At 39.0% G+C, this 27,364-nt stretch overlaps 1 protein-coding gene across 1 annotated transcript in view; it reads left to right on the top strand.

Annotated features, from left to right (window-relative positions):
- Positions 1 to 27,364, top strand: part of CLVS2 (clavesin 2) — an 84,208-nt gene that overhangs the window by 6,970 nt on the left and 49,874 nt on the right. The window contains exon 2 of the mRNA XM_052645967.1: positions 10,201 to 10,375. Within this exon, the coding sequence (XP_052501927.1) occupies positions 10,201 to 10,375 (175 nt within the window). The remainder of the gene's footprint in view (positions 1 to 10,200; positions 10,376 to 27,364) is intronic.

The raw sequence follows: 27,364 nt of genomic DNA, 5'->3' as shown, positions 1-27,364 counted from the left end.
GGGCAGAGGTGGTAGCAGGCTGCTCTGTGTTGTGTGGAAAGAATACCACTTGTTTGGGCAATGTAATTCAACCTTTTGTTTTTTCATTTTAATTAATTCATTCATTTAAAAACACTTTTATACAGTATGCTATATTGTAGCATATATCATATTTTATATATATTATATACAATATTTTATATATACATAGATACACAGACACATATATATATTGGGCAGAGGTGGTAGCAGGCTGCTCTGTGTTGTGTGGAAAGAATACCACTTGTTTGGGCAATGTAATTCAACCTTTTGTTTTTTCATTTTAATTAATTCATTCATTTAAAAACACTTTTATACAGTATGCTATATTGTAGTGTATATCACATTTTATATATATTATATACAATATTTTATATATACATAGATACACAGACACATATATATATTGGGCAGAGGTGGTAGCAGGCTGCTCTGTGTTGTGTGGAAAGAATACCACTTGTTTGGGCAATGTAATTCAACCTTTTGTTTTTTCATTTTAATTAATTCATTCATTTAAAAACACTTTTATACAGTATGCTATATTGTAGTGTATATCATATTTTATATATATTATATACAATATTTTATATATACATATATATACAGACACATATATATATGCATGTCATATATTTAATATACACATATATATTTTATATGTGTCAGGCACTATGCTAAGTACTTTATAAACATTCATTTATTAAATCTTCTTCACAGTCGTATGAGATAGGTCCTGTTAATATCCACATTTTGCAGATAAGGAAACCGAGGCACGGAGCAGCTAAGTATTTTGCCCAGAACTGTACGATGAGTAAGTGAACTGGTCAAACTTGTTTTGTGTGTACAGATAGTGAATGAACATAAATCTGGGAAAAAAACCCAAAATATCCCAGAACTGTACAATGAGTAAGTGAACTGGTCAAACTTGTTTTGTGTGTACAGATAGGGAACCAACATAAATCTGGGAAAAAAAACCAAAAATATCCAAAAAAGCAAGCCCTGATAATTAAAAAATCCATCTATGGTTTAGAAAATCTTGCTTAAACAGCAGAATGTAGACAATTAGGCACAGAAAGTTAAGTTGGTAGAATAAATATTCTTAAGACAGAGACTGTACTAAGCAGCTAAGGAAACAGTATTCTGCCCCGGGGAAGAGTTGCCTTTCCAATGTTTGTATTTTTTTCCAACATGACTTCATTCTGTTTTATTTCATTTTGGTGGCAGTAGGTGCACATTTTTAAACTTTTTTTTTCCCAAAGAAAGATATTTTTCCTCTAGATGTTTCATTTCCCATTATTTTCTTGTTCTCACTCACCTATGTTTCCATAGCAGTAAAATTCTGGAAAATACTCAGCAAGGCTGAGACAGCTTCATATGCCTAGTGATGGTGTGATGATTTTGGATTTCATATTGCCTCCAAGGTTTGTAGAGACTTAGCGTCTTCCCATTCTGACTCAAGATGTCTTGGTGTTTTCCTTCTGCCAAAGCCCCTTGCTGGGACCAGGCTGGAGCTGCCCTGATACCTGGCCTGGTGCCATGTTGGTATCGACTTTCTGATCCTTCTTCTGATGCACATTATGCCACTGACACATAAAAACACAGAACAGCTATTCATCAAACTCTGTTCTAGGTCTTGGCACCGTAAGGAGTGGAGAGCTCTGTGGTGTCAGAAAGACCTAGCTTCTCATCTAGGCTTCCAGTTTTACTCTTACAGTGATTTCAGAAAAACTCTAAATTCTCTGAGACCTCCTCTGTGTCTTTATCTTCAAAATTATAGGAACTAAGCCATGCACAGAGACTTTGGGCTTATTTTGAGATTAAGATAATGCTTTTGAAATTGCTTTGGAAATCTTAAATGGTTACACAGATAGAGATATTATTATTACCACTCAGTAATATAAAGCACCTTGATGGATTCATCAACTTTAGCACCGATGATACCCCAAGGCATTAATGAAGGTAATTCTGCTCCTTTGTCTCTCCCTCTAGCACCTTTCTAACACAAGTGCTTTAGACATTAGGAAATGTGGCTTAATGAAAGCTGAGGGTTGGGGGTAGCCTTAATGAAGAATTTAATAATGGCTGATTGATTTAATGACCAAGGCAAGCTGCTTGCTGTTGTGCTGCTCAATGTGATGCCAAGATGCCAATTTTTCATTGTCAGGCTGAAGAAAGGGCTGGAGAGTAGGAAGGAAATGACATGTTTGTGATTTGTGTTGCTCTTTGCACTGATGGTCAGCTCTAGTAGGGGATGAGACCTTGTGAACCCCAGGAGAGAAGCACAGGCCAGGCAACTCCCCAAAACCTTGCAAGGTCAGAGGCAGGAGAAGAGGCTTCCCTGCTCTTGATCACTCAGATAGTAAAAAAAAAAAAAAAAAAAAAAAAAAAAAGGACAATATATATATATATTTTTTTACATATTGTAGCAGCTTTGATTTAAGAGCAATGGTTTACATAGTCCCAAGTTGTAAATTCCTTACTGGTGTCATTATTTCATCATCTCCAAGTCGATTTCGGATGCAGACTTTACCCGATGCTGCTTTGGGAAGCTCAGTTAGGAGTCAAGAGCTCGATTAACATGGAGGTTTATTGTTTATGGCTTTCAATGTAGAAGGGAAGAATAGCAATGGTGCATCTACTATAATTGGGGTGTAAACCTCAAACATGAGCTTTAGAAATGCTTACTGTAGTAACGTCTAATTTGTGAAGTACAGCAGTTAGAAAATAGTTTTAACAAGGATAATGAAAGTCAGGTTCCTAAAGACAGAAAACTCATAAAATACTCCATTTCTTCAGAAGATATTTTATGGACTTTGGCATGTAATAATGTTCTGCTTAGGGATAACCTGCTGAGCTGCTAATGGTAGTAATGTGACATGTTTGACAACAGAGGATTGGAACATCAAGAGTGGTTTTGACCTGCCCTTTAAATGCTGTTATTAATAGCTAGAGTGTTTTTATATTTCTTCTATTAAATGTGTAGTATATAACGTATACTTCTAATAAAAGAAATATAAAAACACCCCAAGCTAACTGCATTCAAAGGGCAGGTCAGAAAAGAATCCACCTGCCAATGCACTAGATGCAAGAGACGAGGGTTTGATCCCTGAGTTGGGAAGATCCCCTGGAGGAGGAAATGGCAACCCACTCCAATATACTTGCCTGAAAAATCCCGTGAACAGAGGAGCCTGGTGGGCTAAGGTCCATGGGGTCGCAAAGAGTTGGACATGACTGTGTGACTGAGTGCACGCACACACATACACACACACACTAATATAATTTATATAAAGGTCATTTAATTCTCTTTTTGAAAGAAGATATTAAATTTAAAAAAAAAAACATTGGTTAGATTTACTCTATTGATGATCCTGGGATTTACCTTATTTTATTTCCTTTGGAATAATGATACGCATGTAAGTTTTTCTCTTGATTTGACACAGTTTTGGAAAACCATACTTAAAATGTGTTATTTGAAATAAATTGCCGCTTATTTTCAGCCCTTACTGGTGTCATTGTTTATTCTTATTATTATACCGTGCATCATTCTTTCAAAGCTGGTTTCAAATTCAAGTTTTACTTAATTCTATTTGGTATTCTTACAGGAAAATCTAAGAATAATCATAATGGGAGGAAGTTCTAAGTTGGATTGTTCTAATTTTTAATTTTTTCAACTGTTATGAATTTTAAAAATTAAAGTGAGTATTTTTTTAGAGGGGGCCTTAAATTTTAACCAAGCTTCCCTGGTGGCTCAGATGGTAAAGAATCTGCTTGCATTACAGGAGACCCAGGTTTAATCCCTGGGTTGGAAGGATGTCCTGGAGAAGGGAATGGCAACCCACTCCAGTATTCTTGCCTACAGAATTTCAGGGACAGAGGAACCTGGTGGGCTATATAGTCTGTGAGGTTGCATAGAGTCAGATATGACTGAGTAACTTACACTTTTCACTTTAAATTCTAACCAGAAATACAGTCTTCCTGCTCCAAACTTTTCAGTCTATGTAAGTTCATAGGGTTCTGGTAGCAGTACTGTGTTCAGTTCAGTTCAGTTCAGTTGTTCAGTCGTGTCCAACTCTTTGTGACCCCATGAATCACAGCACACCAGGCCTCCCTGTTCATCACCGTCTCCCGGAGTTCACTCAGACTCATGTCTATCGAGTCCGTGATGCCATCTAGCCATCTCATCCTTGGTTGTCCCTTTCTCCTACTGCCCCCAATCCCTCCCAGCATCAGAGTCTTTTCCAATGAGTCAACTCTTTGCATGAGGTGGCCAAAGTACTGGAGTTTCAGCTTCAGCATCATTCTCTCCAAAGAAATCCCAGGGCTGATCTCCTTCAGAATGGACTGGTTGGATCTCCTTGCAGTCCAAGGGACTCTCAAGAGTCTTCTCCAACACCACAGTTCAAAAGCATCAATTCTTCGGCGCTCAGCCTTCTTCACAGTCCAACTCTCACATCCATACATGACCACTGGAAAAACCATAGCCTTGACTAGACAGACCTTAGTTGGCAAAGTAATGTCCCTGCTTTTGAATATGCTATCTAGGTTGGTCATAACTTTTCTTCCAAGGAGTAAGTGTCTTTTAATTTCATGGCTGCAGTCACCATCTGCGGTGATTTTGGAGACCAAAAAAATAAAGTCTGACACTGTTTCCACTGTTTCCCCATCTATTTCCCATGAAGTGATGGGATCGGATGCCATGATCTTCGTTTTCTGAATGTTGAGCTTTAAGCCAACTTTTTCACTCTCCTCTTTCACTTCCATCAAGAGGCTTTTTAGCTCCTCTTCACTTTCTGCCATAAGGGTGGTGTTATCTGCATATCTGAGGTGATTGATATTTCTCCCGGCAATCTTGATTCCAGCTTGTGTTTCTTCCAGCCCAGCATTTCTCATGATGTACTCTGCATAGAAGTTAAATAAGCAGGGTGACAATATACAGCCTTGATGTACACCTTTTCCTATTTGGAACCAGTCTGTTGTTCCATGTCCAGTTCTAACTGTTGCTTCCTGACCTGCATACAGATTTCTCAAGAGGCAGGTCAGGTGGTCTGGTATTCCCATCTCTTTCAGAATTTTCCACAGTTTATTGTGATCCACACAGTCAAAGGCTTTGGCATAGTCAATAAAGCAGAAATAGATGTTTTTCTGGAACTCTCTTGCTTTTTCCATGATCCAGCAGATGTTGGCAATTTGATCTCTGGTTCCTGTGCCTTTTCTAAAACCAGCTTGAACATCAGGAAGTTCACGGTTCACGTATTGCTGAAGCCTGGCTTGGAGAATTTTGAGCATTTCTTATACTAGCATGTGAGATGAGTGCAATTGTGCAGTAGTCTGAGCATTCTTTGGCATTGCCTTTCTTTGGGATTGGAATGAAAACTGACCTTTTCCAGTCCTGTGGCCACTGCTGAGTTTTCCAAATTTGCTGGCATATTGAGTGCAGCACTTTCACAGCATTATCTTTCAGGATTTGAAATAGCTCAACTGGAATTGCATCACCTCCACTAGCTTTGTTTGTAGTGATGCTTTCTAAGGCCCACTTGACTTCACATTCCAGGATGTCTGGCTCTAGATGAGTGATCACATCATCATGATTATCTGGGTCATGAAGATCTTTTTTGTACAGTTCTTCTGTGTATTCTTGCCACCTCTTCTTAATATCTTCTGCTTCTGTTAGGTCCAGACCGTTTCTGTCCTTTATCGAGCCCATCTTTGCATGAAATGTTCCCTTGGTATCTCTAATTTTCTTAAAGAGATCTCTAGTCTTTCCCATTCTCTTGTTTTCCTCGATTTCTTTGCATTGATCACTGAAGAAGGCTTTCTTATCTCTCCTTGCTATTCTTTGGAATTCTGCATTCAGATGCTTATATCTTTCCTTTTCTCCTTTGCTTTTTGCCTCTCTCTGTTTCCCAGCTATTTGTAAGGCCTCCCCAGACAGCCATTTTGCTTTTTTGCATTTCTTTTCCATGGGGATGGTCTTGATTCCTGTCTCCTGTACAGTGTCACGAACCTCATTCCATAGTTCATCAGGCACTCTATCCATCAGATCTAGGCCCTTAAATCTATTTCTCACTTCCACTGTATAATCATAAGAGATTTGATTGAGGTCATACCTGAATGGTCTAGCGGTTTTCCCTACTTTCTTCAATTTAAGTCTGAATTTGGTAATAAAGAGTTCATGATCTGAGCCACAGTCAGCTCCTGGTCTTGTGTTTGCTGACTGTATAGAGCTTCTCCATCTTTGGCTGCAGAGAATATAATCAATCTGATTTTGGTGTTGACCATCTGGTGATGTCCATGTGTAGAGTCTTCTCTTGTGTTGTTGGAAGAGGGTGTTTGCTATGACCAGTGCGTTTTCTTGGCAAAACTCTATTAGTCTTTGCCCTGCTTCATTCCGCATTCCAAGGCCAAATTTGCTTGTTACTCCAGGTGTTTCTTGACTTCCTACTTTTGCATTCCAGTCCTCTATAATGAAAAGGACATCTTTTTTGGGTGTTAGTTCTAAAAGGTCTTGTAGGTCTTCATAAAACCATTCAACTTCAGCTTCTTCAGCATTACTGGTTGGGGCGTAGACTTGGATAACTGTGATATTGAATGGTTTGCCTTGGAGATGAACAAAGATCATTCTGTCATTTTTTAGATTGCATCCAAGTACTGCATTTTGGACTCTTTTGTTGACCATGGTGGCTACTCCATTTCTTCTGAAGGATTCCTGCCCGCAGTAGTAGATATAATGGTCATCTGAGTTAAATCCACCCATTCCAGTCCATTTTAGTTCGCTGATTCCTAGAATGTCGACGTTCACCCTTGCCATCTCTTGTTTGACCACTTCCAATTTGCCTTGATTCATGGACCTGACATTCCAGGTTCCTAGGCAATATTGCTCTTTACAGCATCAGATCTTGCTTCTATCACCAGTCACATGCACAACTGGGTATTGTTTTTGCTTTGGCTCCATCCCTTCATTCTTTCTGGAGTTACTTCTCCACTGATCTCCAGTAGCATATTGGGCACCTACTGACCTGGGGAGTTCCTCTTTTGGTATCCTATCATTTTGCCTTTTCATGCTGTTCATGGGGTTCTCAAGGCAAGAATACTGAAGTGGCTTGCCATTCCCTTCTCCAGTGGACCTCGCTCTGTCAGACCTCTCCACCATGACCCGCCCGTCTTGGGTTGCCCTGCAGGCATGGCTTGGTTTCATTGAGTTAGACAAGGCTGTGGTCCTAGTGTGATTAGACTGACTAGTTTTCTGTGAGTGTGGTTTCAGTGTGCCTGCCCTCTGATGCCCTCTTGCAACACCTACCATCTTACTTGTGTTTCTGTTACCTTGGGCGTGGGGTATCTCTTCATGGCTGCTCCAGCAAAGGACAGCCGTTGCTCCTTACCTTGGACGAGGGGTATCTCCTTACTGCCACCATTCCTGACCTTCAACGTGGGATAGCTCCTCTAGGCCTTCCTGCGCCTGCGCAACCACCGCTCCTGGGTTGCTCCTCCCGGCCACCGGCCCTGGCCTCGGGCTCGGGGTGTCTCCTCCGGGTCACCGGCCCTGGCCTCGGGCGAGAGGTGGCTTCTCCCGGCCGCCCCTGACCTTGGACGCGGGGTGTCTCCTCCCGGCTGCCGCCCCTGACCTCGGACGCAGGGTAGCTCCTCTCGTGCGTTCCTGCGCCGTAGCAGCCTGGCACTCTAGGCCGCTGCCCCTGACCTCGGACGTGGGCTAGCTCCTCTCGGCTACTGTGTTAGGCCATTATATTTAAAAAGGAGATGAGCCAGCCATGAAGTGACTGATAAAGGTGTTCAGTCATTCTTATTTTACAGTTTTAAAGACAAATAAGTGACAGAGCTCTACAGAAAGTTTTATCTTATAGACTTACATAGTATTTGGGCGATGCCATATCCTTGCTGCTTCTAAGGCGCTTCAGTCGTGTCCGACTCTGTGCGACCCCATAGACGGAAGCCCCCGAGGCTCCCCCGTCCCTGGGATTCTCCAGGCAAGAACACTGGAGTGGGTTGCTATTTCCTTCTCCAATGCATGAAATACATAGCCTGTATACTTTCCAGAGATTTAAAAATAGTCTCTTGATCTTTGCCTATAACAGTAGCAGTAAGCTATCTAAAGATTAGCTTTACTTTTTAAGTTAAATTTACAAACAAATAGTCTTTAGTTCTGATTACACCCTGCCTAGTGCACTCTGAGTGTGCTTACCACTTCAGTGAAAAGTGTGCCACGTGTGCATTCCAACAAACCCTTCTTGGACACACTGTATACCTGGCATTGCCCACCTGCTCTCACCTGAATCATATCTTTGACTTCCCTTCCCATTCCCCCTCCTCTCCCCTGGCCACTGCCAGTGAGATGCTGTGAGATAGTTATAGACACTCTCATTTAAGGAACTCAGCCTCAGAATGATAAATCATTGACTTGTCCAGGGCCACACAGCTAATGAGGAACAATGGAAAGATTCCATTTTAAAGTCTTCTGACACCAGGCCCTTTGCTTGATTAATGCTGGGACCCTCAAGAGATTCTATTCCAAACTGCTGATATTACAGATGAGGAAATGAGGCCCAGAAAAAGTGAGAACTTGCCTGAGGTTTCACTCTTAATTTTTCCTTCCTTTCTGAACTACTAGCTTTCTCCCTTCTCCTCCAAATGTTTTTAGAAGTAAAAATAGAACTACTCCCTCACATGTGCTCATTGTCTCAGACGTCTCCCTGGTGAGCCCATCACTTCCACTAAATCCCAGTGATTTCAACTCCTAATCCACCACCCTCCCCATCCCACCTCTCCCCTGATATCAGGATCTCTTTCTCTGGCTTTTCCTGGACACCTCCACCTGAATGAGCGAAAAAGTAAACTTGAAAGAGGTGCTAACAAAGGAAAATTGTTAACATCTTCCATAAATGTACTAATTTCTCTTGAAATGCGAGGAGTCCCTCTTAGAACAATTACCTTGTTTTCCTCTCAGCTCTGATTGCATTACCTCCACTTCTGTGAACATGGGATTGATATGCTTTTGGTTCTGGAGTTTTCAATTTTGAGCTCTCTCCTGAGTTTGAAATCTACTTTCTCAGATATTTACTTGATATATCTTCCTGGGTATACTACCCATTTCTCAAGTACAATCTATTCTATTCCAAATTTTACATTTCCAGCCATCCTTAATTGCATCCTTTTTTTGCATTATTGATTTTGATGAAAGATTTTACCATTTGATAAATGGTAAAATCTAAAGTATCATTTACTTTAGATAGCTTACTGGTAGTGTCAAAAGCAAGGATCTGAAGCTAGAATCTGTGTGTCATCTTTTACTTTTCCCTCAATCTTAGCCCCCACATCTAATTAAGTATTAAATTTTAACAAGTTTACTTCAAACATACTTCTTAAATTTGGCTTCTTTTCTTCTTACTTCCACTGCCTTTGTTGAGACAATGCCTTAGTGTACAATTAGTGTCTTTGCACTTGAGCTCTGTTTTACAAGAAGGGAAGAGCATTTATTGGATTTTTACAGTGTGTCAGGGACTGTGCTAAGCTACAAGGTAGAAAAAGATAAAGACTCAACTCCTGAATGTGGGTGGCCTATGTAATAACAGGCAGATACATTTTCCCTTTTATTTTCATTGATTTTACTGATTTTCCTTTCTTTCTATCCATCCCACCTTTCCTTTTTTCTGTTCTTTTATCTTTATGATATACATTCAGTCCAAGTAATTAATATCGGTTGACACTTTCAACCACAACTGTTTACACATGGATTTGTTTATTAATGAAACTCCTTCAAATCTCATTCTCAAATTTTTCACATGTGAAGATATGAAATGTCAGTACTTTTAAAAGCATTCCTGAACTATTTAAAAGTACCATGCCTAATTTTTACAGAATAGAACATTTGCTAAAAATGAGATTTTGTAAGGTTATAAGGAGGCCTGCAAGGAAAAGGAATGATTATAAAATATGTATAGAATTTTCAAAAGCATTGGAATTTGTTTTGCTAAAATGCATGTTAAGTTCTAATATGTCCCCTGAGTATAGTGAATAAAGTGAACTTCATCTTAGAAGATTTTTAAACAAAATATTTTTCTTAAGCTTTCTGAAGTATTTTAAAGGGAATTTTTAGTATGCTAAAGACATTCCATAGTTTCTACAAATGGTGGTTGTCAGATTTAATGCAATACTTTCTGTTGCTGATAGGTACACGCTGGTGGATATTTTGCGTGCCATCTTACTTTCTTTAGAAGCCATGATTGAAGATCCTGAGCTTCAGGTAAATGGATTTGTTTTGATCATAGACTGGAGTAACTTCACCTTCAAGCAAGCTTCTAAACTGACACCAAGCATGCTGCGCTTGGCTATCGAAGGCCTTCAGGTAATGATTTACAGATTACCATGTTTGGCTTATCTCTAGTAGAGTAACAAGATGTCTTACTTAAATAATAATAATAAAAATTTAAAAACTAGTTTTTAAGCACAAACACTAAAACACTAACAGGAAAAAGGATCATAGAAGAAAAGCTAGAAGGTGTGGGCCTTTCAATGAAGGGATTTTTGTGGTACTTGGCAAAGCCCTCACTATGTCTAAATGGTTAAGTGGATGATGAGCTGAGATTTTTATCTTGCTCATCAGAACGAAATCTGGATTTTAATTATTAGCTATTTAGGTTTTTGTTTCCCTTTTTCTGTGTATAGTTGTTAATTAGCTAAATGTTTGCTTCATTATTACATTTAACCTGGTGAATTTGGGGGATGTGGTCCAATAACTGTTGGAAAGCCAGTCAATCAATATATATTTTCACGCCTAAGATGTGGAATCACTGTTTTGAATTACTTCTTTAGATTTAATTAGGATTTTTGTTACTTTTTTTTGTGTGTGGAGGGGCCATCATATGGAATTGACATAGGAATGGTACATCTTCCAGTGAATGACGTTTACCTGGTTGCAGATTATGAAATAGAATATCAATTATTATTTAGTGGCATGTTATAAACCTAATATTGACAATTTCTTTTTAGCTTTTAGGATGTCCTTCTTCTACTCTCTGCTGTCTGCTACTTTATATATAATATTTATGGAATAAAATTTAAAGTCTTAAAAAGATTTGCAAATTAATTCTTAAGTGATGTTATTCAGTATTTATTCTCAGTGTGTTCAATGTGCATTTTAGAATTTTGCAGCAGTTAAATTTTGGTAACTTTTACCAATGAAAATATCATAAAATAACTAATTTTATCTTTGTCATTCATTAGGCCAGGATGTTAGTTTTCTTTAAGTCAAATAACTAAAATTATCTGGAGCTCTCAGTTCAGTTCAGTTCAGTTGCTCAGTCGTGTCCAACTCTTTGCAACCCCATGGACTACAGCACACCAGGCCTCCCTGTCCATCACCAACTCCTGGAGTTTACTCAGACTCATGTCTATCGAGTCGGTCATACCATCCAGCCATCTCATCCTCTGTCGTCCCCTTCTCCTCCTGCCTTCTTCATGATAATTTCTGACTGTGTCTATGTCATAGAGTCATAGTCATAGAGTCATAGAGTCATAGTCATAGACTCTGTCTATGTCTAAATTGATGGATGATGACCCCCTAAAATAGGGTCACTTTTCCAAGTAGCAGGGCATCCTAACCAAATTGAATTCACAGTTTGGGTTTTGTCTCTGGCGTGAATAAAAAACTGATTTTTTTTATACGAATATGTTTTGCCTGATGCAGGTTTCTTGACTTGCTCCTGGTGAGCCAGCCTGGCTGCTACCTTATCTTGAACATTTTCTTTTCAACTCCATAGAGATAGTTAATATGGGTTGGAGAGAGGGCAACACTTGGAAATGTGTGTATCAGGTAGAATCAGTCCTAATTCTGCCCTATTGCCAGCAGCATGTAAAGTGTTCTTCACAGAGAAAATTAGTTACCGCCAGCATATTGCTTGACACAGAATGGTAACTTAGCCCTTGATTATTGTGATTCCAGTTTCGCTGGCAAGAAGCATAGGCTAGGCCTTCAGCACATGAACTGGATAACATATTTCTGCAAGATTGAAAAAAACCACCTTAAGGATAGGCCTAGAATCTTGCTATTTACTAATTTACACACTTTATGGAGTCATTTAATAGTAATAAGTCATCACTGGAGAAAAAAACATGCTTGGGAGCTTGTACATATTTGGGAGCTTCCCATGACTCATGGCTCCAGTTAGGACTTTTTAAGTGCTGAGAGTCAGCACAGCAAGAGCTACAGTCAGAGTCAATGTCTGTGCTTGTGTTAGAGAGGCAAATGGTCCCCTCTCCCTGCAGGGACCTCTACTGAACTTCCTTGTCTCTATCCACCATCACTCCCAATTCCCTTTCCTTGCTACTGGGACCCAGACTGCGTAAGCAGGATTGATTCCTCCTGGTTGCTGATTGGGAAGCCACTTAAAAGAAGTGAATTCCTCCTGGGGATACATTTGACATGTTACTACTTTTAAACTCAGTTTTTCCTTGGTTCAAATTAATTTCTTTTTAATTTAATCTTTTTTTTTTTTTGGCTGCGCCAGGTCTTCATTGCTGCATGCGGGCTTTCACTACTTGTGGTGAGCCGGGCGCTATTCTTCGTTGTGGTGCGCGGGCTTCTCATTGTGGTAGCTTCTCCTCAGATTGATTTTAAATGCTCCATATCTATATCTGTGTCTGTGTCTAGATTGGTATCTGTAAACAATGGTGATTCTGAATAGGAATGTAAGATGTGCTAAAAATGTTCCATTGTGACATGTGTGCTTCATACTCAGTTTTACATACGAAAGTAACATTTTCTGACTTTTCTAATTAAAACTGTTTTATCTTACATTTACTATGTGAGAAATACTATTGTATAATGACACATGTTTCATGCAGAGCTTGAATAAACTTCTTTTGAGATTTACATAAGATCATAAAATATTTGAAGTAAAGATACATATACACAATTTTTGTTTGTTAAATACAATTATCACTATCACTAAGATCATCACCCACACTACAATAATAAACCCCTTCTGATTAACCCAATTGGAGAAATTAAGAGGTAAAAATATTTTTAATAACTCAGTGATCATTTATATCATGCTATCATCCTGCTATAATATTGTTACTTTTACTTGTTTAGTTGCTAAGTCATGTCCAACTCTTTTGTGAGCCCCATGGACTGTAGCCCACAAGGCTCCTTTGTTCATGGGGTTCCAGGCAAGAATACTGGAGTGAGTTGCCATTTTCTTCTCCAGGGGAACTTCCTGACACAGGGATCAAACATCTCCCGAATTGCAGGTGGGACCACCTGGGAAGCCTACTTTATCAAGCATAAAATATATCCTAGAGAACTGAACCCAAAGTAAGAAAAGCTACCAGTAGGTCTAATGCCAGGGAGAAAACTTGTTTTAATGATATATATTATTAATGAGATGTTACTATGTTTTGAAGAGGGCTTATCTCTCATCCTTTTGAGGCAATTATGTAACCTGTCTACCCTCACCAATCCCCTTTTTTCTCAAGTATTTTGAGTGACTCAACTGGAGATAGCACCTTATACTTTGGATAAAATATATAGGCTATTGCTATAATGTCCACCCCTGTTCACAGTACAAGGCCAATAGGGAGAAAGAATGGGCTATAGAGGCAGACAGGCCTGGATTTGGATGGCAGCCCTGCCACACATCAAATATTTGAGCAATTACTTAACTTGTTTGGATGTCAGTCTATTCATTTATACCAATTTTAAAGTATTAAATTAGAAGTGATACATCTTGTACCTAGCAGGTGATATTAATGATCAAAGTAATTGATGTGGATAAGCTCATTTTTCAAGTGGCATTTCTTTCTGGATGTGTGCTGATTTTCTCACAATTCAGTGACTACCTTGAGTGTGAAGACAAAGATGATTGACTTTGGGAATCTGAAAAATATCATACTTTGTCTTAATGCTCAGATTATAGATGCTCAGATTACATTTTTAAAAAATCGCTTCATTTTGTGGTTAAATAGCATCTAGATATTTTCATAGTAGGTGCCAAATAGTATATTTTTTCTTGTTGAAAGCCAGGCAAAAAATGAGTTTTTTTCACCTGGTAAAAATTAATCTTTGTTTCTTTAGGCCAGAAACTCCAAGCGCAGTTGGAATGGTGGTGATGGTAGAGATAGTTTTGGCCTTAAGGGATGAGCAAGAGTTTGCTAAGTGGTTAAGGGCAAAAGAACAGTTTGGACAAGGAAACTTTAGGGAGGTAATTTGAACAAATATATAGCTACTTAAAAAAGGTTTACCTCATGGCTCAGCTATAAAGAATTCTCCTGCTAATGCAGGAGAAACAGGTTTGATCCTTGGGTCAGGATGATTCCTTCGACAAAGAAATGGCAACCCACTCCAGTATTCTTGCCTGGGGAATCCCATGGACAGAGGAGCCTGGTGGGGTACAAGCCATGGGGTTGCAAAAGAGTCAAACATGACTTAGCAACTAAACAACAGCAACAGCTGTTATAAAGGATTGAAAGTATGTGGTAAGTCTGATTTGATGTAGCTAGAGTGAGAAATGAAACGAGTGACCAGAGATGATCTGGGAAAGACAGCCTGAGACCTGGCTCTTTGGACTGGAGGAAGGCATGCTTTGTGGTTTGACCTGTGTTCTCCAGACATGGGGATGTTCGGGATAGAAAAGTGACCTAGTCATCCCTCTGTTTTGGAAAGATCTGGCGAGTAGAAGAAATGACCGGGATCAAAGGAGGAAGAGTTAGATATAGAGAACCCCCAAACTTCCCTAGAGGTAGTTATACTGGTCCCTTTTTATAGGACAGATAATGAAACTTCGGGGAGTTTAAGACACTTACCTAAATTTTCTCAACAGATATCAAGGCTTGAGTGCAGGTTGTCTGGATTCCAAAGAATGAATATCTTCCATGAATCTTGTTGTTCCTATTGTTTAAACATTAAAAAAAAATTATACAATTTTTCATTTACAGTTATTATAAAATATTGCACATATTCCTTGTTTTGTATAATACATCCTTGAGCTTCTTTTACATCCAGTAGGTTGTGCCTCCCATTCCCTGTTGATGTCTCTGTTGTTTCCAAGACTGCGCCTACGAAAACGTGGGTCAGCTCAGGTTAGGGTAACTTCCCTCCCCATGCCAAAAACCCTCACATTTTCGTACAGGTGAAATTGCTTTATCGGGATAGTAAGGTACTAAAATAGTCACAAATGGCTGACCTTGCACTTTTTTTGAAACCAAGGGGCAGAACTATTTTCTTCTTCCCAGTGAGTGGTCTCCTTGAGTGACTACAAGCCTCCCAGTTCCCTGTGATGAAGGACAAGGGCAAGGCACTTTTCTGATAGCCAAAGAAAACTTTTATCCCCACAACCACAAATTGGTAAGCCACTCATTATATTGATCCAAGGCAATTCTGTAGGCTTTCTTTCTGCAGATTCTTCAAACATTTTTTTTCAAATGAAAGGCATAAAGCATTTTTTTTTTTACCAACACAGTGCTCCTTGATAGATAAGAGGCAGCATCAGATATTTTTTGTGGAAATAAAGAATTCAGGCTTTTTTTTTTTGAAAGAAACGAGAAAGAGAAAATTGTCTGCACCTTATATGAAGTTAATTGATTAAGGTAGTCATAGTAACAAGAAGCATTTTAGAACAATCAATAGAAGATTAAGTGAATGTGACTTGTTGACTCTAAGATATCTGCCTGGGAGGCCAATTAAAACATGACATGTTTGGAAATACCTGGAACAGCTGAAATTGAACTTATAATGAAGTGGTATGCTTTTAATATTTTTTGGTTGCTATTGCTCTGTTTTAATTTTTTGTCTTATAAAATATTATAATTCTTAAAACTCTTTGGTAATGAGAGGCTCAAACTGTCTTGTGAATCCTCAATCTCTTATTCGTGATTTTTAAAAAGCATATCCTGACTCTGTTGTTTGTTGCCTTTCTGGATGCATTTATCTGCTATTCCCCCTTAGCTCTGTCCTGCTGAGTCTCTGTGCTTTTGCTTTCACAATTTCGCAGGAATCCCCAAACTCCATCTGCTGAAAAGTACATAATGTAGTCAGGACGTGGCTTGCTGGCAAGGGGTTTGGCTGTAACAAGGAATTGAATAGCTCTTTGAATTGCTACATAAGACTCATGTAGGACTGTCACAAAGTGCCTAAATCAGTGCCAAATTTTGTAAGAACCCTTAATAAATAGGACTTGTGAAAGAATAAAGAGTATGTAATCAATTCACAGTACTTAGTGCTGGCCCTTTCTTTTGACTCAAGGGTCCAGTGTTGCTAACAGCCACTAGTCTGCTAGCTCTGAGAGCTCTGGTCATTCATGCAGAAGGCTGAGAGTGCTGCCACTACAAATTCTGGCTCTAACTGTTTGGAAGCCCAGTCCTACCTAGGGGATCTTGCCAAAAGCAGAGGCCATGCTAATGACTTGGAATATCCCTATCCAAGGCCAGCGGGTGAAGAGCTCCATTAACTTCAGTCTTGTGTTAGATTATTTAGTCTTCCCGATCTTACCCACAATTCTCACTAGCTTTGAAACTGTATGTGTGTGGGTGTGGGTGTGTGTCTGTATGTAGGACGGTTATGAGAGAATATTAAAAAGGAAGTCAGTGAGATCTTGAGTAAATTAGGCTTTCATAATAAAACAAAAGGCCTCTGCTTTGCAACTGTTTTTTCCAATGGTTGTTAACCTGCCAGTAGTTTTCATGCTTATTAACTGTGGACAATAGCAGAAACCTCTTGCGTGCAAGCTACCTTGTAAATTTAAGGCAGCATGATGGTGCATTGATGGGAGAGGTCTGAAACAATAGCTATCTTTTTGAAAATGAACACACGGCCTCATGAACTGTATTCATTCAGACAGCCTGGAGGTGGGAGCATTTATTTCCACATTTTGTATGCACAGGCAGAACCATATTGAGAAACAGTGACAAGGGCAGTGTATAAAAAAAGTGACATTTTGTGCATCACATGCTTCGCTGTCTGAGCTAAGTGTGCTTCCTTTCAGTTGTTTCTTAACCTAAAACCAAATAAGTGAAAACTCTAGTTACTTTATTTCATGGTGTGATAATGTGGTTTGGTTGAGAGGTTTAGTCCCCAGAAGTAGAATGCTGAAATCTTTTTAAAAGCTGACCATAGGCTTGTAAAAGCTATATATAATATTTAGTTCAGCAAGGAGGCTAAGGATTATATAATCTTTGCTAACAGGCTAAGTTAATTCTATATACATATAAACACATACACACATCACATTTATGTGCCTATATACATGTATATCTGCATATGTATCACAATTTTTTCCTTGCATTAAAACTGCTGTTTTTTTATATTTTAGTTAAATCTATTTAAAATGTCTAGTTATAGGAAGTAGCTGTCAACCTTGACAAAAGAAGAGATGAGTGCTCTAGATTTACTTAACATACACTTACTGAATTGAAGTAGAGAATATCAATAAGTATCAATAAAATTTAATACCTCTACACTTTCAGCCACTGAAAAGGAGACTAGTTACCTTTTTTTTTTTTCAAGTAGTCAAATAATTTAAGCAACAAGAGGGAAGGAAGCAAATAATCTTTCTGTTTGAGTCATTGAGATAATGATAAATGGGTAGAAAGTAATTATCTAGAAAGAAAAACTGAACAAGTCATATGAATTATTCTGCATTTCATTTTATTGGCTGTGTTTGACAAGTCCTTAACTGGAGAACAAAGAAGATGAGTAACTGCAAGTTCTTTCTTATTCTTTTTATTAGCAATGTAAATGTATCTTGATATATTCTTCTCTCCCAGTAGAACTACATTTTTTTTCACTCTCTTCAAAGCAAAGTGGCAAAATGTGAATGTTCATGTATCTTCAAAAAAATAGTTTAGCTGCAACCTTAAAAAAGAAAGAAATACTGCCATTTGCAACAATATGGATGAACCTTGAGGATATCATGCTAAGTGAAGTAAGCCAGGCGCAGAAAGACAAGGATGACATGGTCTCATTTATATGTGAGATCTAAAAAGTCAAATTCATAGTTAACAGGGAGGAGAAGGTGGGGGGAATAAGAAGATGCTGGTCAAAGGTACAACATTTCAGTTATAAGATAAATAAATCCCAGAGACCTAATGGTAGTAGGGTGACTATAATTAATAATAAAGTGTATACTTGAAATTTGCTAAGAGAGTAGATCTCAACTGTTTTTTATCATGCATACATAAAAAAAGGTTATTATGTGAGTTGACTGATTCGTTAGTTAGCCTGTTTGTGGCATATCACATCATGCCGTGTGCTTTAAATATATTCAATTTTTGTCAATCATCTTAGTAAAACTGAAAAAAAATTGGTTTAAGGCCCATGTGCCATCAGATTTCCTACAGATGTTAGTAAAGTTGACATGCTTATCTCTCAAATGCTTAGTCATTTCCCCTCCATAAGTGTAACCTCCTGGATTCTAAATCAAAACCTTTAAAAATCACAAATTAAGGTGTCATTTTTGTTTTCTTAGGTTTTAAAATTCTAGTACCATGTTGCCAGAATTTGGGAGGTGAGCAGTTCTTCTGTTCCATCCATAAATAGCAGTCTTGTTATATTCTCAAGATTGATCTAGAAATTAAAATACTCTTTATTCTTCATATCAGGGCTTCCCTGAGAGCTCAGTTGGTAAAGAATCTTCCTGCAATGTGGGAGACCTGGGTTCGATCCCAGGGTTGGGAAGATCCCCTGGAGAAGGAAAAGGCTACCCACTCTAGTATTCTGGCCTGGAGAATGCCATGGGCTGTATAGTCCATGGGATCTCAGAGAGTGGGACATGACCGAGTGACTTTCACTTTATTCTTCATTATAATCATTCTGAGGGTTTGGTTTTAATGGTCTTAATTTTCTTCAGTTTCTGCAATTGGAAAAGTCACAATAAACTCATAAGAGGAATGTCTCCTTGTGTTTATCCTGGGCTAATATTTCATGCACAGTGAATTATAGTGTGACTTCAAGTCAACAGCAAGGCTTCAGTCATTGGAATTTTAAGATGTAGGTGTCTATGAGGTAATTACAAAAGGTAGCGATAGCTGCTGTAACACACAAACATGTGTGCATTGGCTTAGCCATCTCATGGTGAAGTCAGGTAGAGTCTTTGATCCACGTATGTTGCTTTTCCTACTGAGTCAGCAACCCATGTTCCTTCCACCTTGTTACCCTGTCGTTTTCTATGTGTGGTTTCCCAGGTCACTTTGTTCCGTTACATTACATTTCCCTATAAGGTGAAAAAGCATGGAGAAACACATATGATAGCATTTCTATGGGCCAAAGCTGAAAACAGTGTACATTGCTTTATTTGAATTCTATTGGCTAGAAAACTTGGTCAAGTCGACATGCATAACTCTAAAGGAGGTGAAGAAATGTAGCTTGCGAGCCTCCTCGGAAGAGGGATGGTGGACACCTCGTTGCAAGGCTGGTTCCCTAAAATGGCCTTGATGACTCTTCTGTCAGCTCTTTATAGCGTGTTTGCTTATGTCCTCTGAAAAGAAGTGATAATTAGTGTTTCAAGAAAGTTTAATTCCAACATCCAAGCTCAAAGGAGTAAATGCAGTTTTCCTACAATTCATTCTATGCTCTTATTGGAATCTTTGTACTCAGCTAGCTTTGCCTAGGTAGGGGTGCTGGCAATTTCTATGTACCTAGATCACTTAGCTGTATCCCTGTTACAAAGGTGTGTGATTCAATCAGTTCAGTGCCCCTAAGATCCTGATTTTAAAAGGAGAAGGAAAGCCAAACTCCTAAGATCCTGATCTTAAAAGAAGAAAAAAGGCAAATCATTCCTCCAGGGTCTCAAGACTGCATGTAAGATGACTATAGTGATACTTTTGTTGTTTTACCTTGGAAGTTAGAAAGCCTCTGAATTGGGGATTTAATTTTCATAAAGTGAAAACATGATTTTTTAAATAACTTCAGATTACCTACTTTGAGAAACTCTGTGAAAAGACTATTAGCTGTTGAAACACAGAAGATTTCACTATAAAGTCTTATTACGTAGACTTAAAAACTAAAATCAGTGTCAGACTTTAAGATGTAGAGTCCACCAACTTTCACCATTTTGTCAATATCTATCAAATGCTTTAAAAACCAGTTGAAGTTTTACTTATTGTTGAGTCGTCTAGTCAAAACATGCAAAAACGTCAACATAATTTTAGCACATGAATTAACAAAGTAAAATTATATTATCAGTACTTAGTTTTTCAATTGTATACTATTAATATAAGGAATCCACTTTCCTCTTGAATGTATTCTAGTAGCTCTTTATTTCCTGTTATGATTTTTTCCCTCTTGGTTATTAAGTCTATATTAAGCTGTCATTCTAGAAAATTTGAGAATTTTGCTTGTAGTCACTGTTGTTTAGATTTCCTTTCCTCAAGTCCTTAAATTCTTAGTGCTCCCTTTTTTCTTCTCTCCTGTAAGAGTACAGGGGAGGTAAAGTTCCAGAACGCATGCATTCTCTAAAGTGTTTTTATTTTCACATTGGTTGATAGTTTTGTCTAGACATAGAAGTATAGACTCAAAATAATTTCCCTCAGTACTTTGAAATCATTATTTTATTGTTGTTAGGCATCCATTATTTCTGACAAGAAGCCTGAATTCAGAATTTTTTTTTTTTTACTTTGTAACTCCCTGTATTTTGTCTGTAAAGATTTCAGGATCTTTTTTCATCTTTGGCATTTACAAGAATGCGTCTGGGAGCAGATCTTTTTCTGTGTCTACCAGACCTTAATGAATCCTTCACTTAAAAAAAGAAACATTTTTTGTGATTCTTTCCTTTCAATTTTTCTCTGATCCCTTTCTGGTATTCTTATTGTACGGACATTGTATCTGTGAACTTAATCCTCTGTGTACCGTAATGTTCCTGGATCACATGTTTTTTAATTAAACTATCCCATTTTTATTTTGAAGTTAATTTAGATTCCCATGCAGTTATAAGAAACAGTACAGAGAAGTCTCATATATGTTCTCCTCCGTGGTACTGTCTTGAAGAAATATTGTGTGATCTCACCACCAGGATATTAACGTCCATATAATCGGGATGAGAGTCTCGGCCGCCCACTCTGTCTTCTCTTACATGATACTGATGGGGGCTGGGGTACTTCACAGCTTGGTGAGGGTGCTCTCATCCTTTGCTTGTGTGGGTGGGAGTGAGGTCACATTTTTGTTTGTCTCCTCCAGTGTTTGGCTGGAGTAGACTAGTTATCGCCTAAAACTTTCATGCATTGCTACGAGGCAACTTTCCTGGTCCTCTGTCCAGTGACAGTAAACTTTAGTTAGGGCTTTTTTTTCGGTCTGTGCCCATTGTAGTTTCCAGTGGCCAATTTCCTGAACTATAAATCTGGGATAAAACCCACTCCGGTATTGTTGCCTGGAAAATCCTATGGACAGAGGATGCTAGAGGGCGGGCTACAGCCCACAGGGTCACAAAGAGCTGGGCACAGCTGAAAGACTAACACCACTCCTGCTACATGAAGTAAATTCAAACCCAGGGCATTTGCTAGCATTTCCTTCTTTGCATCCCAAAGTCTCCAGCTGGTCTGCCTCCTTCTCTGCACCACTTATAGTCCTCTTATATTTGTTTGGATAGCAAGGAGATCCAACCAGTCCATCCTAAAGGAAATCAGTCCTGAATATTCATTGGAAGGACTGATGCTGAAGCGGAAACCCCAATACCTTGGCCACCTGATGGAAGAACTGACTCATTTCAAAAGACCCTGGCACTGGGAAAGATTGAAGGCGGGAGGAGAAGGAGACAGAGGATGAGATGGTTGGATGGCATCACCGACTCAATAGGCATGAGTTTGAGTAAACTCCGGAAGTTGGTGATGGACAGGGAAGCCTGGCATACTGTGGTTCGTGGGGTTGCAAAGAGTCAGACATGACTGAGCGACTGAACTGAACTATGTTTGTCTTATGTATAGTGCCCAGGCTTTTTAGTCATACTTAATAAGAAGAATAGGGAAAAAATAATTACTTCATCTTTCTTGAAGCAGAAGCCATAAACATGTATTTTTCACCTTTCAAAATTTAACCCAATATCTGATTTAATAAAGTTACTTTTCCCTATTTAGTTTTTGATGCTGTTGTAAATTTATTATAGTTTGTAATATTTAGTGTCATTTAAGTTTGTGGGGGAAGGTGAGGAAATTGTGCGTATTCAGTCTGCCTTATTGACTTGGAAGCTCCTTAACTCCTTAAAACCAACCATTTTATAGTTTATGATCATGAGATGATAGAAATGAAGGTCATGAGCCATCATTTTTATCTATAGACAAGGGTCTAAGGGATAGATTATTATTATTCTATGTAGTTATAGCTTGTATTATTATTATTATGTTCTTTAACTTTCTGGAATGAAATATGGAGGAAGTTTATTTCCCCTCCCCCCCAAAATTCCAAGAGATATACCCACAATTCTTTGCCAATCATTATAGAACTAAGACTCTAAAGCTTAGAAAGCCAGATTTATTTGCAACTAAGACTCCAAAACTTAGAAAACCAGGCTTATTTGCAAGTAAGAAGTAATTTGGAGCTTGCTTGTAGCTCAGATGGTAAAGAGTCTGCCTGCAACCTGGGTCAGGAAGAGCCCCTGGAGAAAGAAATGGCAATCCACTCCAGTATTCTTGCCTGGAGAATCCCCTGGACAGAGTAGCCTGGCGGGCTACAGTCCATGGGGTCGCAAAGATTTGGACATGACTGAGCGACTAACACACACAACAAGGAAGTAACTGAGGCTGACAGGCAGTTTTATCACTTGGCTTTAAAGGAAGGCCTCAGAGAAATGCTACCAGTCAACCCATTATGTCTCCTAAAGTGGCTAAGAAAAGAACATTCTGCCCCACATAGGACAGTGCCAGGTTACTACAGAACTGGTAAGCAAGCTACACTTAGTGATATTTGAGGCTTGCTGTCTCAATAGGAAGTAGATAATCAGCATCAGAGTGGGTTACTGCTATATGCTAAACTTAGAGATGTAATTTAGTCAGTGAAAGGAGAGTAAAAGCACTCTGCTGTAAATCATAACAGGCTGTTTTCTAGCTTTGTAAGTATTTGGATCTGGAACATGCGTTAACTCAAAGAAGAACTAATGTGACTTCAGGGTTGCATAGTGTTAGTTGCTCAGTTTTGTGAGACTGTCCACAATCCCATGGACTGTAGCCCACCAGGGTCTTCTGTCCATGGAATTCTCCAGGCAAGGATACTGGAGTGGGTTGCCATTCTCTTCTCCAGGGGATCTTCCTGACCCAGGAATCAAACCCTGGGTTTTGATTCCTGCATTGCCGGCAGATTCTTTACCATCTGAGCCTCCAGGAAAACCCATGCTGCTGCTGCTAAGTCACTTCAGTCATGTCCAACTCTGCGCAACCCCATAGACGGCAGCCCACCAGGCTCCCCTGTCCCTGGGATTCTCCAGGCAAGAACACTGGAGTGGGTTGCCATTTCCTTCTCTAATTCATGAAAGTGAAAAGTGAAAGTGAAGACGCTCAGTCGTGTCCGACTCTTTGTGACCCCATGGACTGCAGCCCGCCAGGCTCCTCCGTCCATGGGATTTTCCAGCAAAGAGTACTGGAGTGGGGTGCCATTGCCTTCTCTGCCAGGAAAGCCCATAGAAACCCTCAACGGAGGCTTAGGCTGAATTGAGCAGCACCACGGAGAGCTCCTTGAATGCCAATGCTGTGGTTTATCTTTTCCACTTTGCAGTTCTGTTTTTCCTCTGGCCATCACTGCCTCTCAAGGTTTCCCTGGTGGCTCAGATAGTAAAGAATCTTCCTGCCAATACAGGAGACCTGGGTTTGATCCCTGGGTCAGGAATATTCTCTGGAGAAGGAAATGGCAACCCACTCCAGTATTCTTGCCTGGAGAATTCCATGGGCAGGGGAACCTGGCAGGCTACAGTCCATGGGGTTGCAAAAAGTTGGACATGACTGAGTGACTAACACACACACACACACACACACACACACACACACACACACGCAAAGCCTCTAGAGTAAGCGTTCTACCTCTTAGAATAGGTCACAGTCCTCACAGAAGTAGAGATTTCCTTCATTATTCCTTAGTCTCATGGTTTCAGTGATTCAGTGTTTGAATCACAGCTACATTTTTCATGTGGCCCAAGGTTTTGCTTTTAAGTCTCCTTTTCCATTATTATTTAGCTCCTATCTTTTGGGGATTGTTTACTGGAAACTCATGTACTGGCATTGGAATTAGAACTATCTCCTCTCTTTGCTTTATTCTTGAAATCTTCCCATAAGTTATTTATATCCTAATTTTAAAAACACAAGACTTTCCAAAGTTGGATATAGGGTAAGAGAAATGACACAGTGATTTGTGTTTCATCATAAGGCCATGTAAGGAAGAAAGAGATTGTTTTCTTTCACCCAAGAAAATTGCTAGGGAAGTGGTGGTTTGATTATATGCTTTCTTCATAAAGAGTCATTTGGACAGAAATTATATAGGGTATAGTTGAAAATAAAATTGTCTCTCTTCCTGAAAAGTGCTAGAATAGGTCATACTTTAGAATCAAGTATTCCTGGGTTTAAATCTGGCCATGGTCACATCCAGATTTCAATTTTAGATAGACTTCTTAACTGATCCTAGGCTTTGTTATCACATATAAAATTAGAATTAATACTTTCCATCTAGTGTTATTGTGAGAATTAAATAAAGTAACATATATGAAAGAGATTGGCATGATATCTAGTTAGAGAAGTCACTTGGTTACAGTCAGTCCTGCCCATGCACTTTTCCCCTACCCTGTACCGGAGAAGATAGTTTAAGTAAACTATGTAATAAGATGATTACATATTTAGAACAGAATATGGTTGTTCTGTAATGTAATTAGCCTAATTTGGCAGATCATAACAAAACTCACCAACTGAAGTTAGGTGGGAAGAAACTCTTCCCCCACCTGGATATTTAACAAATGATCCACCTTTTAAGAAATTAAGTGGATAATTTTCTCTTAGAAATTTACAGTCCCTGCCTTTGTTCTTCTAAGTTGTAACATGATGGGTGTGTGCTGCCTGCTGAGTCGCTTCAGTCATGTCCAATTCTATGCTACCCTATGGACTGTAGCCTGCCAGGCTCCTTCTGTCCATGGGATTCCCCAGGCAAGAATACTGGAGTGCGTTGCCACGGTCAAACTTTAGAATAGGTCAAAGATCCTCCAGGGGATCTTCCTGACCCAGGGATCGAACCTATGCCTTTTAACATCTACCTGCATTGGCAGGTAGGTTCTTTACCACTAGTGCCACCTGGGATGCTCAGATAATGGATAAATGTGATTATAATAAGTGTAATAAGTATTGTGTTTTATAACATATAGAACTCATTGGTTTGTTCTTAGGATGTAAGACAGGATTTTTCACTCTTGGGAATATCACAAATATTTTCTGTTGAAATAATTAAGAGATTTATATTTATATGATTATTATACATATCTCTCCTCACTTAACTAGATGAGTTCCTCAATGATAAGAACAACATTTAGTTCAGCTAGATAACTCACCAACTGTCCGGCAAGGAGGATTACGTCTCTGGTTCTGGGTGGACTAAAGGTGTGTTAAAGACCCGCATTCCTTAAACCTTTTCACCTGTGGTGAAATAGGATGGGATACTCTTGGAAGAGCATATACTGGAGAGCGCAGTAGCTAGACATTTGAGAGCTTCGAGGGAATTGCTAATCAAAAGGACTGTGGCAAAGCAAGCTGGTACATTAGAGAAAGTCAGTGAAAGGATTGTCTGAGCAATGGGGATGACTGGATTCAGAAATACTGCTGGGCAGTTGATGGCATTTACACACCAGAAGTATGTTGGGTGCAATTATTATAATGAGGAGCAAGGTTGGAATGGCAATCTTAAGGGCCCGGCCCCTAGGGAGCAATCAGTTCAGTTCAGTTCAGTTGCTCAGTTGTGTGTGACTCTTTGTGACCCCATGGACTGCAGCATGCCAGGCTTCTCTGTCCATCACCACCAGCTCCCAGAGCTTGCTCAGACTCATGTCCACTGAGTTGGTGATGCCATCCAACCATCTCATCCAACCATAGGGAGCTATGGATATGGTTATTAAACATGGTGCTCCTATAGGAAAGAAAGATGGGAAGACAGTAAGTTTTGCTTAAAATATTCAACCAAAGAATATATAGAGAGAGGGAATGAAGGCAGCTATTTGAATATAAAGGTAGAATAACATGCCTAGTTTCCTGACCTGAGACAGTTTTCAAACTCAGAATCCATGCACTAAGGGAGAATATAGATCCTCACGAAGAAGGACTCTGCAACCCTAAGTTGTTTCTATGATGGATGATCTTTCAACTGTGAGGAGTAATGGTTACAAAGAATTTATGGTAATAAGGGCAATGGGATTATTAATAATCTTAGGTGCGCATGATAGAAACAAATGTAAAATAGGATCACATTTACATTAATGATATGTTAAAGAGAAGAAGAAAATGCTTTGGAATCTAAGCAATGATTATACGGGAGTGCTAAGACTGGTGAAATTTTTTTTCCTACTTTCTGCATTTTATGCATTTTATCATTAGGAACATTGCATTTTTATCATAAAACATTTTATTTCAAGCAGTCATCATATACAGTAAAAAAATAAAGGAAATTAACAAATAAGTATACAATGTGTTATGTTTAAAAGATTAGCTCCTATTTTAAAGTGATATTGATATAGTCTGATGAGAAAATTAATAGACTCAGCAGCTACAGCTGCTCATCTTAAGAAAACTATGCGGTGCTAACACATATAACTGTGATGGGTCACATCTGGGGAGCACAAAGGAAATTTACAACAAGACCTAGGAAAACAGTCAATGAAAATGTAAATATGTTTTGGAGTTAAAGATCAGACATGCTTAAAAAAGCATGTTTTATGACGCTACCGGACTTATATATAATCCCAAATATTATGCTAATGTTTCTGTATGTACTAACCAGTTTTTGGTAGGAGAAAAGGAAGTGGAATTGTTAAATAGCATTAATAAGCCCTATTTAAAAGCACTTTAAGCGAATCTGAGTATGATAACCATGGATGAGTTAAGTAAAAGACAAAAAAATGGACATAAATTACACCTTATAAAGACAACCATGGAACTTCCCTTGTGGTCCAGTGATAAAGACCATCTTCCCGTGCACGGGTGGGGTGCAGGTTTGCTCCCTGGTGGTCAGGGAGCTAGGTTCCACATGCCTCTCAGCCCAAATTCCAAGCATAAAACAGAAGCAGTGTTGCAGCAAATTCAACAAAGGCTTAAAAAAATAAAGACAATCATGCTTTTAAATAGTACATCTTATTTCTGTCTGTCAGTCATATCCTTATATTATTAAAGTTAATTC

The sequence above is a fragment of the Budorcas taxicolor genome, chromosome 9, assembly GCF_023091745.1.
Source record: "Budorcas taxicolor isolate Tak-1 chromosome 9, Takin1.1, whole genome shotgun sequence".
Classification (NCBI taxonomy): Eukaryota; Metazoa; Chordata; class Mammalia; order Artiodactyla; family Bovidae; genus Budorcas; species Budorcas taxicolor.
This window is presented reverse-complemented; position numbering and strand designations above follow the sequence as displayed.